General features: G+C 34.7%; 1 protein-coding gene across 13 annotated transcripts in view; it reads right to left on the bottom strand.

The window, feature by feature from the left end:
• The window catches only part of Phf20l1 (PHD finger protein 20 like 1), a 70,911-nt gene that overhangs the window by 51,057 nt on the left and 6,894 nt on the right, over window positions 1-12,960 (bottom strand). For all 13 annotated transcript variants that reach the window (XR_003834993.1, XM_029470076.1, XM_029470078.1 and 10 more), the window contains exons 3-4: window positions 2,605-2,776; window positions 2,385-2,469 (exon numbers count right to left, since the gene is read on the bottom strand). Coding sequence is in view for 12 of the 13 variants with exons in the window: in XM_029470076.1 (XP_029325936.1) it covers window positions 2,385-2,469; window positions 2,605-2,776 (257 nt within the window). In the remaining variant the exon portion in view is untranslated. The remainder of the gene's footprint in view (window positions 1-2,384; window positions 2,470-2,604; window positions 2,777-12,960) is intronic.

Raw genomic sequence — 12,960 nt, 5'->3', positions numbered from 1 at the left:
TTTGTAACCTGAAAACATTTTTTTATATTTTCATATGATTAGCATAGTTCAATAAATACTGCAAAGTTCTAAACCTAAACTAGAACTTAAGAAACAAATGATCAAGTGAATAAGCAGGGATTTAAGGACAATGGAAGAAATTTAAGAATCCCAAATCACATACACACCTCACACTATCATCATTCCTGCAACTGTTTCTTCAATTCCTTCCTCCACATGGCACTTCTGGGCAGCCCATGTTGCTTCTAAGCCACTGGAAGGACCTTTGTTCCTCCCGCCCTTGCTCATACTATTTCCTCTATTTGGATGCTTCCCTGTGTCTCTTGACTGTATCTAACTCTAACCATTTTTTCAATGACCATCCTGAAGCCAAAAACTTCTCTGGCTACTCTAGTCCACATTTCCTGCCCTTGTTTCATTTTATTCTTTGAAAAATTTATACATGCATACAAGTATCTTAATCACATCCATTTCCCCACAAATTTTTCCTTCAAACTCTACCCATAACCTTTCTTCTAACTTCTGTTTTTTAATAACCCACAGTCGAATTACTGCTGTTTGGGGGGGGGGGGGGGAGGGAGGGGGGTTCAGGATGCTGGGCGAGAAAAGTAGTCAATCGACTTACCATACAAGCTACAATACTAACCTACCGAATAAAATGTGTTCATTAGTGCAATAGTGGCAAGACAACATGCTCCCATGTTGATCTCTTGATTAGACTTGAGGCCCTTCCACAGGCTCAGGCCTGATACAGTTATCATGGTCAAGATTTATGCCTAGGGAAATCATAGCTTCAAGAGGGAACCTATTATTTTGGTAAAAGGTCATCCTGTTAAACTGCTTTCTAAATATTTATTTTTAGAAAGATTTGTATGTAGATTTGTACTGCTTTATCTTCACCAGAATAAGCTGTATCACAAATATCTAAATGTCCACATTAGTTAGTTCCATTTTGCTTTTACAATAAACTGAGGATTTACCCAATTCCCATTTTTCCCCTTGAAGAAAGAGGCAGGCTTACCTACCATGTGGGACATATAGAAACCAAAATTAATATTTCTCAAGGAGAGTTAAAAAAAAATCTATCAATATTTCCTAAAGACTCCCTAGAACTACTCTAGAAATGGCAGTAACCACACTTTAGTAGCATCCCATTTCTACTAATATAAACTTAATTTTGTTTTAAAAACTGTGGATAAATAGAATAGGATAAACAGTGACAGTGGTTTGAGTACAGTGCATATGTGTGTATGTACACAACTACATAAGCACATGCTTAGGAATTATTGCAAGTCCTAAACTGTTCCATACTCAACTCAGCTGATTTTAGCTATAGCATTGAGTACTTTTACTTTGTTAGGTTTGGGATGGATCTTAACACCCAAGAGTACATAATCATTACTTCTTTCTGCCCATATCACTCTTGACTAACTTACTCTGTGCTAGGCTCTATACTGGACATTGAGGATGCTTAGGTATAAGACTTAAGCAAATAAGGCATGAAATACACTTCAAAGAAGTGTAAGCACCCAAAGGAAAAGGGGGAAACAACCTGCAGGCCCAATATAGTGTGGTCTCCCACCTCTTCCTGCAGTGAGTGGCTAAACACTAGAAATGGCACTACAGTCTCATCTGCAGCTCCAAATCACTGAAACCATATATGGGACTGAAATCCTTATATAATGGTTCTCAGTTAGAGTATTGTAATTTATTAAATTTAAATTGTATTTAAATTTATTGTAATTTATTCAATATTTTCATATTGAATTCCTTACACCCTTTTTAAATGTTTGTTCCTTCTATCTTACCTTCTATTTCTTTCAAGCTTATTTTTAATTTGAACCTAAAGTTTAAACTTTCTCCATTGCTTTTATCACCTCCAAACAAAATTCAAATCCTTAAGCAAGGTTCTAAAATTTTTCAGGTACTGATGTCCAACCATGTCCCTACTAATTCATTGCAAACAAAGCCCTTCTGGCTCTTCTTCCACTAGCTTATGTGTCTTTCACAACTTTATTGAAGTGTCTCCTGAGTAGATCATATGTCCTTGCAAAGAACCTGTCACTAATTGTGTGCAGCCTTTAAAAAAGTTAAGTTGTAGTCAAGTTTATTACATAAATAAATTTGAAGATTAATATTCTGTCCAAAAGATTTCTTAGGTTCATGGGAAATCTTACTAACACACCTCGTATTTTGATTCAGGCTGGGAAGTCGTGAGCCATGTCACTCTGAAATATTTAACAAATATTCCCATAGAGAGTCCTAACAGAAAATCCATACAGAACAGTATAAAACAAGAAAAAAGTTATATGAGACAATTATATACCTTAACTGAAATTTAAATCTCAGTCCTATTTAAGTCTCAGGTCATTTCAAATGCATACCTTCTTTGTTAATTGCTTCAATCTTGGCAGGGTAATAGCGACAGTCTGTCCAACGAGCCAGTACTTCTTCTCCAGCTTTAAAATCCTATTCAAACAACTTTTAAGATCAATTTCAAATATAATAAATATAACATTAACAAAAAAGCTGTTAAATTTGACAGGATCCTTTTAAAATGTCATTATTTATGAAAGGAACAACTGGGAAAGGATTCCTACTTACAAAGAGCTCTTCCTCATCCTTTAGCCCTTCTTTCCTTAGTGCAGGTCTCTCAAGGGGTCGTAACCTGTTGCTGTCCCAGTAAATCCACTCATCATATCGATGACTCCAGCGCTCAAAATGGACTAGCATCTTCCCTTCTTCATAATCAATTTTTTCAATTCGGGATGGATACCTCAAAAAATTAAAAAGCTTCATATCAAGAAAAATCCTTCTGTTGTCAAATATAAATTATTAAGCAGAAAGATTTTAATGGGTACAACTTACCATTAAAACTGAGAAAAGTTAGTATACTCATAAACTACTGAACACACAAAATACACATTACTATTGTCATTTTAAGTGATTTTTCTCAGAACTGAGAAAATAAATTCTCTAATATATTCTGAATACAAAATGTAAAGTGCTATACTGTTTAAGAAGCTAATGCACAGCATGTGTCAAATGGTAAAGATATCCCTACTTTCTTATTAATTCTCCCAATTCTGAAAATAAATACACAATGAATAATTTGCAGTAAAATAGATACTCTGTAAAAATATGATTGGAAAAGCTGAAGACTTTCTATAGTTATATGAATAATGGTATATCTAACAGAATAGAAGATTAATCTTCAAATACCATGTTTATACTATACAAAGTAAAAAGTTAAATGAAGATTTAGAAATATATATGTATATATAATTATGCTTTAAAATGTTTCAACATATTCCCTTTTGTGTATATGTTCATTTCTGTATGTGCATGCCTGTGTGTATCCATTAACACTGAGGCCAGAAGACAATCTCAGCTACCATTCCTCAAATACCATTCATGTAGAGCTTGCCAGATAAGGTAGGCTGGCTGGACAGTCAGTACTGAACATGTGCCTATAGCCACCTCTACAGTACTGGATACCACATCCAGTTTTTGGTTCACAGGTTTTAGGAGTAGAACTCAAGACTTTATCATTTCAACCAATCGATTTCCCCAGACTATAAATCCCTTTCTATATGGTGTTAAGAACATTTTATTTTTCCATAGTAAGCATATACTAGGAAAGAAAAACCCCAAATTGTGAATTTTAAAGTATTTGATTGCTTTTTCTTCACAAGTAGATTAGTTATCCTTTGAATAATTTCAAAGTAAAAATTAATTCACTTAAACTTTTAATAAGGAGTGTACTATTCCATTATTCCTGCATTAACATGTTTGCAGATGACAGAACTGTTTATGAGTAACAAATGAACTCAATAGCCACACATGGGAGATAATTCAGCTGTAATTGCTTATCTCACATTTTTCTATTTTAAAAATAAATCCAAAACTTTGTGTTGTATTTTTAAAAGTTTTAAACATAAAGCTATTATGCAACTTTGATGTTACCATCTCTTTTATAGGTCAATCATGTTGTTCAAAGTTGTTTACACACCTAAATACACTGAATTTTCCTGAGATGATTTCTTAATTTTGTAGTATGATATTGAGTTACTGCATAGTTCTTCACGTACATCGTGTTTTTCAATCCATCCGTGCTTCTGTCCTTCCTGGCTTGCCTAACCTGCCTTTCTTGTCCTGTTCATTCTCATTGTTCAGGCTTTGTCCAACATGTAATGATCTAAGCTGACTTCCTGGACTCCCTTTTCCATTGACCTTATGGAACTCTGATTGTTTAAATTCTCTCTAGATAGACTCCAAAACTAAGTGCTGATGAGTGATCGCCAGAGGCATTTATATGTCTCAAAAGGTTTCCAACATCAAATAAGCTGGGGAAATACTAGATCAAAATTAGGCTACTTACTTAAAGACTTCTTGCTGTTCTCAGCAAATGGAGATAAAGCACTTGACTTTATCAAACAGGAAATATATAGCCTGTTTTATCTCAAAATGTTTAACGTGTCTAGAGACAACTTATAGCTAAAGATCATGATGCTAGAATACTGCTCAGGCCTATGAGTGCTGGGTGTGCCTAAGTTGTGTTCCTTATCATAGCCCTGAGCACCTGGCAAAGCCCTAACACACAGAAACTACTGGAGCAGTATTCAGCAAGAAAGTAAATGCTAAAGGCAGCCGGACTTCATGTTTCTTAAGAACTATGAAGGCTGTTGGCTCATTCTAATCTAACTTCCTAGTCTTAGGGGAGAAGTGGGTTAAGAAACATTTTGTTACTGAAAAGCATCAAGCCAATAAAACATAGATTAATACACTTCTGTGCAGACATGCCTATTCAGCCACATAAAATCAAAACTACACTGTTCATAGTTTGTAGTCTTCCCCTTGATACATTTTGTTGCTCTAATTTTTAAAATAGAAAATTATCATATCATACAGAGAAACTTTCAACAAGGCTGCTCTATATTTTCAACATTACTAGCCACTGAAGCACTATGAAGAAATATATCTATTAAGTTCAAAAACTGATAAACCTCTTTCAAAAGGTAAGAGCTTTTAATTTTACCTATCACATCACCCAGATGTTAAGAAAAATCCAAAGCTCTTGGCTTTGCTCTCTAGGTTCTTTCAAATTCTAAATGTATGGAACTCTGTATGTTTAAAACATTCTTCAAAGTAAAAAGAGTCCACAGTAACAGATTCAAATATATATCTATTTTCATAACATGATTCAATTCAGTAAAAAAAAAAAATCAGAATCTGAATGAATTTAAATAATGTAAATCTAGATTGTTATTTTTAAGCAACTTATGGTTTTCCTAAAATATTTTAAATTCTGTTGGCTGAAAGGATGCTTGAAGCAACAGCCAGAACAAATTACATCTTGAGGAACCTCTTCAGGGTAAGTTACAGCATGTTAGAGTCTCTACATAACTGCCTAGAGAATGATATGCATACCTAGGTTACTGCCAAGAATAAATGCAAATGCACAAGATGATAATCTTTAATTTTTAACAAGTTTCACTAGTCAAATTTGATGGTTAAAGGTGTCAGAAACATTACCAAGAATGTCCAACATATATGCACTTGAACAACTAATAAGTCAAAGGTAGGACTGAAGGTGTAGCTTAGTGGCAGAGGGTTTGCCTAGCAAGAATGAGGGCTCAGTTTTGGTCCATGGCACTTGGAAATGAAGGGGGAGAAAGGAAGAGGGAAGGAGAGGGAAAGAGAGGTGAGAACAAAGAAAAGCACTGCTGGTAGATTTAAACAATTCTAAATTCTATCATTTCATCATTGAGCTCAGTTAGGAGATGTAGATGAGAAATACTGTTATGTATCAGACTTTGTTTTTGCTAACTAAACATTGATTGTTCCTTATATTCACTGCATCTTGTTCTCTGTCCATGCTATGGATAACAGAATTTGCTTTAACAGATGAGGACTAAACATTTCACACAAAAGCAGAAGCAGAGACCAATACAAGTTTCCACTGCATATCATAAAAGTGGGGCAAAGTATGTGTGTGTGTGTGTGTGTGTGTGTGTGTGTGTGTGTGTGTGTATGAATGAATGATTAAAACACACATAGAAAAATTTCTAAGTGAATAGAAAATCTCATTTCACATGTTTAAGTAATTCTGGGAACACTGGGAAGTTCATTGAAGGTTCCTGGAGACACTGTCCACATGGAACTTGGTGGGATATTTCAAGGATTAAGAGTCTGAGTACAGCTACAATGAATACACAAGATACACTATTGAAAAATATGAATCTGGATGAAACCAGAGTGAGTGAGGTCATTAAGGAAAGCAAGATGTGCAATCTGTCCTCAAAATTGACCTGCCAGGACTTGAGGGCACTTGAAGGTAAAAGTAATACTCCATTTGACCTGACAACATGATAAACTACACAGCGATAAAGAACAGAAAGACATTAAACTGGGCATGTTAGCTTGTTTCAAACTTAGAGCTTTGAAATAGCAAGCTAATGAAGTGATCCTTTGTTCTATAGAGCACAGGACTTCTATTTAATTGGGCCATTGGTTACACCTTGGGAAGGAAAAAGCATGCTAAGATCTTCATAATGCATGTATGATGCACATTACAATATGGCAATTCACATATAGCTCTATACAGCAAAACAATACCTCTGTTCCAGCAGATGGCCCAAACTAATGGTATATGTTTTGATATACAGTGTAAAAAAATTTGTTGAGCAAATACATTCACAAATGACTATCTTAAAGAATGTATTATTTACATATGCTACGTATGCTTTACTATAATTGACTGTGCATTGAGCATAAGTTTTTTTTTTTCTCCCTGAATTTGGAAGATGTGGTGTTAATGTTTTTGTTTTAGAGGCTGAATCACAGAAAGCTGTTAAAATAAAGAATAGTGATTAGGCTCAGCCTCAGACATTTATGAATGATTCAGGAAAATATTTAAGTGGGAGATTAGGATTTCAGAGTCCATAGTGTCAGGTAAGATGCCAGAAAGATGAGAATCTCCATAGCTGCTCTATTTCAAGATTTAACTGGGGACCCCGGAAGGTGAATTAGGAAAAGGCTGGAAGAAGTTGAGGAGGAGGTTAACCCCACTGGAAGACCAACAAAACTAACCTGGACCCCCCAAACTTTCTCAGAGACTGAGTCACCAACTAGGCAGCATGCAGGAGTGAGTCCGAGGCCCCCAACATATATACAGCAGAGGACTGCCTGGTCCTACCTCAGTGAGAAGACACACCTAACCCTTGAGAGACTTGAGGCACACAATGGATGCAGTACAGAGATTCTGGTCTGCTGGGATTTACTGACTTAGAAATGGAATGAACTGCTTGTATTGCTGAGAGTTAACTTGTTTTTCCTAAGTCCTTTATTTTTAAGCCTGGAAACAGAGTCTACTTCCATAAATGGAGAAAAAACTGTTCACTCTAAAATAAATTATAGGCATTTAGACTAATATAAATGAAAATATAAAAGTATACCAATGATCTACCTGGAAAATATTTTTTGCTAATCTAATTTTTTGCTAATACTAATTGGCTTTAGGGTTAGTACTTGAGCCTTTCCATGTGTAAGTCCTCTAAAAGTCAAGTTAAATTGAAGCTATAGTTACAACCACAGGAACACCATTGGCAAAAGTAAAAATTATTTTATCTTCCCAAAACTCTTGAAATTTCACTGCCTAGAATAAATACTGTAATTTTATAACTGAGGTTTCCAACTGGTATAAAATTGTTCAGAGAGTAACAGTGCCCATAGATTCTAGACTAAATCTGTAATTCAGTAAGTACCAGATACTGGCTAAAGACATTGGTCAAAGAAGTTAGCTTCACCTGAACAGTATCAGCTCCCAAGTGCTGGAAAAACACAGGAACACAAGCAGTCTAAAAAGAAATCACTGCTGGTCAATTCCTATCCTAGCTCACATGGATCTTATTTTTGTCTTATACTTGCTATATAAGATATATATTCACTATGTGTGTGTATATACATATATGCATGTATACACACATACAAATATATATCACTGTATTTGCTCACTTTATTGTCTTAACTTATCAAATAAGTCAAGAGGGTGGGGAATTTCTTTGTTGAAAACTAATGTCTCTGGTGTAGAGGAAGATGTCTTTTCTTCAGACAGACACACCTAAGTTGACTTAGATTTTAAAGAGAGGCCCATGGACAAATACCTTCTGGAAGATAATGTACTACTCCGATCAGTGCTCTACTAACTGTCCCTGGAAAATTCTACTTGCTTTTGCTTACTTACTAAGAGAGAAGCAGCTGTCTTGGATAAGAAGGCAAAAGAACTGTTAAGAACCAGGTCTCAGAGTATGAGATAGGAGAAGCCAGGCCCCTTGCTCAGGTATGGGAAGCACTGCAGGGCGTGGCAGGGGAAAAGGAGGCAGAGACACAGGAAGGTGTTTACAGAAGTTGCTCAAGGGTGTGCCCTGAGCCCAGGTGCTGTGGCTGCAGAGCTTGTCATCACTCGCACTGCTCAATAGTTTGAGTATTCTAGGAAACAGACCCTGGACACTGGATATGGAAGGGAGAGGAGAGCAGGGCAGATCTGTGCCAGAGAAACAAATTTTTCTAATAGTAGAGCCAGTCAGAATTGAATTTTTAGATTTTATTATGTTTCTACCTATTTTAGACTAAATATACCTTTCCCATATGTATTCATATTATATATATGTAAGTATGACTTATGTATTTAAATAAAAGGTAAGTTTATGTGTATAAACATATAACTAAATATATAGAATATATACTATAACACAAATCTTATATAACATTATACATTTATAAGTATCACTCTATATTATATATATTTCCATAAATTTATTGAATAGTATATGATTATAGTATTATTCATATTTATCATAGGAGAGGCCCATGGACAAATATCTTCTGGAAGATAAGATAATCTACTACCAGTGCTCTACTAACTGTCCCTGGAGAGCAGTGGCATGAGAAAACAGGCATGCAGCTATGCCAGAAATATTGTCTGATGAATTAATTTTTAAAACATCATTTTAGAACATCAGTAAAAGAAGCATTATGTGTATTTAAGGAATTCATTCTGATTTGTCATCTAGTTTATTACATGACTTGTGAATCTTTTGCACATTATCCAAAGGACATACTTCACAACTACAACTCACTAAATACAACCAGAATATGCTATCAAATTTTTTGAAATGTCATGTAAACAAAATGTCAAAGGTACTTTCAAAATATATACTAACAAGTTTTCAAGTTATATATTTTAATGATATTATTTATGTTTGTAATAAAATTTATAATTTTGGTAATTTAGGAATGGACAGGTTTGTATTTGAGAAAATGAGAAAGAGAGAAAGAGAGAGAGAGAGAGAGATCAAAACCATGGCAAGAAGGGTGATGACGGTATTATACTAATACACACAAAGAGCATTTAAAGAGCTATCACCTTGGACAAGGTAGAGAAGTTTTAAAGGATAGCAGTAAAGAAACTTGAAACAAAATTAAGAATATTCTAAGTGTTTGGAAATTGTAGAAGGTAAAGACTGGCAATCTAAAACAGTTCTGTGAACAGAAATTTTCATTTGCAACATATGTCCACTAAAAATATCTAAAACCTACTAGGACTGCCAGGAACCAAGCTAAGAACTGCCTTACCTATGACAGTTGGGTTACATGACTACTTGCCAAATAACTAAGGGAAATATAGCTAATGCTTGTAACTTAGAACATTTTTTTATATTGTTAGCTTCCTGGAAGCACTTTTAAGTTTATATTATGCTTTGTAATTTTCAAAATTCCCTCACCTATTCACCCTAACTACACTGGCATGCTAATTTTTCACTTTAAATATAATAATGATAAAAAATCTCAATTCAAAGTTCATATTTTAAAATGGGTTAAAAAATAGTCTTGATTCTCAAGGAGACTGAAGAAAGAGATTGCAGGTCAAAACTACATCCTAACACTGAACCCTAAATTCTCATCAGTGATTTTTTTTCAGATTTTTGCATATCTACTTACTCTTATGACATTTGCTGGTAGAAATTTTTCTTCCAACCTGCTTCGTATTTTTATCCCCATTTCCTTCCCACATTACAAGCATTAAAGGAACTCCTTCCCACCTTCACCAAATCAAGCTCTTTGGTACTGGATTCAAAGTTCATTTCCCTTGGACAATTTGTTCAGATTTCTAGAACCATACTTTTTAAATTTGTGCCAGTAAAGTCAGAAATTCTAGGCTGCAGCTCTCTAATTCTCTTTAATATTAAGCATTTAAAATACCTTCTAATAGTGAGGTTTGTTTATGCCCCTACTGATTAATTCCAGTCTTCCATTGACTTATTTCACGTGGCTCTACCTTACTTTGTCCCAGACCTATGTGGGACATGTTGGAGTAGCCATGCTAAGTTCCTTACCTCTTTTAGCATACTGTGTGCTTTAATCCTACTTTCCCATGACTTGCTTTTGAGATTGGGTCTTACTATACAACTAAACTGGTCATATCTCAGCCTCCTGGGTGTTGGGATTACAGAGACCATAACAAACTCTCCCTACTGTCTTTAAAAAAAGTGAAGTCACCAGTGCTTCCAAAGGTTCAATAACTTGCTCAAGTTAAAGATGTTATAAATGATGGATCCTTGAACTTGGGTGTTTTAGTTTATAAAAATGATTTATCCAATCATTATAGATTCTGCATTATGCACTAGACGGGTAACTCATCACAATGGTGGTTCAAACCCAGCAGGTTCTTACCAGTGAAGACAATATAGAAATTAAAATAATTTATCTGTTTATTTGTTCTTGCAAATAGTCTGCTTCTTATTCAAACATGTCTGAAATTGCTGTTATCTCACACAAAGTAAACAGCCACTATGCAGAAAATGATATGTCAACAATGACCAAATTAATAAGAATGCTGAGAAGAATATGTAGGATAATGACCACCTTTAAACACACAGAGACACAGACACACAAAATAAAGCACAGGAAGCCTGAGGATATTCCCCTTCATACTTGTATAAATTTATGATGGAAGCCAGGAAACTAAATTGCCCATTTGAAGATTGGCTTCTAGGCCAAAATCAGGAGGGAGGTCATTGGAGTAGAAGACCTGAAATTAACTTTCCTTGCCTAAAATTATAATTCTAAGAACAAAGGCACATGAAAGCTCTTAAATACCACATATATACACTACTAGGTAAGTTAGGAACAGTGCTGGCCGAGGCACATTTAGCAAACAGGCTAAAATCTTGGAGATCTTTGTGAGGTAATGGACTATACTGGTGATCAAACTACACCTGGAATGAAAACTATCACTGAAATGTTTCATTCCTTTACATTTTGGTTCTAAATTATATTGTATTTCTGAACATTTTTTTCTTCTGAGTGTCTAGCAGTTTTGAAAAACTACCTATAAATTCTTCATACCTATTTTGCCATAGTATGTGGCAGATACATCTATAAGTAAGGTAAAATTATTTGTCAACTCAGAAAAGGTAAAAATAGATAAAAAAGAAATTGGGCTTTTAATTGGAAAAAAAGACTCCCACTAGAACATCAAAGCAGAGACACAAAGCTCATAACAAAAAAGCATTTACAACACCTATTTTCTTGCTTCGAATTAAACTTACTTTTCCCAATAACTTCTCTTTTCAAAGAAAAAAGCTTTGTGTATCAGAAAAAAATGAATTAAAAAATTCATCAATATACTGAGCACATGTGGTTAAGAACAAGAACAGAAGGACCAGGTGTACTCTGAACTACTGAGCCCTCTTTTTCATACTTTTTTAAAGAAAGGGAATAAACTTCATCATTAGCATCTAAACACAGTAGGCACAGCTCTGGTTTGTGGAAAGTTTAAAGTGTTTATATGCCCACTTAATGATTAAAGTAGATCAGAATTTAAAAGAAAGTTCTTATCATTTCAATCTAGGGCTTAAACTGTACTTCCCAGATATTTTTTGTAGACTTAAGAACCTAATATATAATTCAATTATGTTTATATTACACATGCAATACTTTTTTTTTTCTGAGTCTACAGCAGAAATAAGGCTGTCAATCACAGTGAATGATTCAAAGTAATTATATTTCAAGTATTAAAAAAGAAAATCTTTGGAAACTCCAAATGGAAAAGGAAAAAAGCTCTGTTAGTATCAGCTAAAGAATCTGGATCTTGAAAGTATTCACCTAATGCTCCTAAAAACTTGAAACTCATTACAATGACTAATTTTCAGGGGCATTCTTTTATTTAAAAAAATGCATGCATTTTCAATTAGAATGTATCTGTCACTACTATAATCTCAACTTCTTGAATTTTTTCACACTTTTAAAATTCTGTTGGTGAACAACTAAAACACATTTGCAAATGTTCCAGAGTTCAAACCCTCCAAATGTGTGGGAATAGCATTTGCCAACTCAAATTTAAACTGTTCTAGCAAACTCTCATAATTAGAGACATTGCCACACTTTTTAATCTCTCACTTTCCTTTTCTTTAGATCTAGAACAGAATTAATAGGAATATTCCAAAAGAAGTCAGAAGAGCAGAACTCTTCTGAATACTTTGGGTGTATTTCAAATATTGTAAGACTAACAGCATATCACTCCATCTGGTGTGTTCTCATAAATAAACTACTGACTGCAGAGTAACAACTTAATCAAAAGGCAGCAGTTAAATTGTTAAAACAAGTTTTATCAATTATCAGCTATACTACACATGGTTAAATGACAATTTGTGTACCAGTGTTCTGCAATCTAGAAAAGTCTACAGGAATAGGAGGATGTAGTGAGTATCTCAGAGACTATACTCTCACAGCTGGCTACAATGACGTATCTATCCTGTGCGTCTAGCTTACTCTCATGCCAACACTAAAGTCTATTAAAAACCTGCATATGTATCAAAAGATGGCCTAGTCGGCCATCACTGGAAAGAGAGGCCCATTGGACTTGCAAACTTTATATGCCCCAGTACAGGGGAACGC

Source organism: Mus caroli, chromosome 15 (assembly GCF_900094665.2).
Source record: "Mus caroli chromosome 15, CAROLI_EIJ_v1.1, whole genome shotgun sequence".
Lineage (NCBI taxonomy): Eukaryota > Metazoa > Chordata > Mammalia > Rodentia > Muridae > Mus > Mus caroli.
Note: the sequence above shows the minus strand (reverse complement) of the source record. Positions and strands in the feature narration are given on the sequence as shown.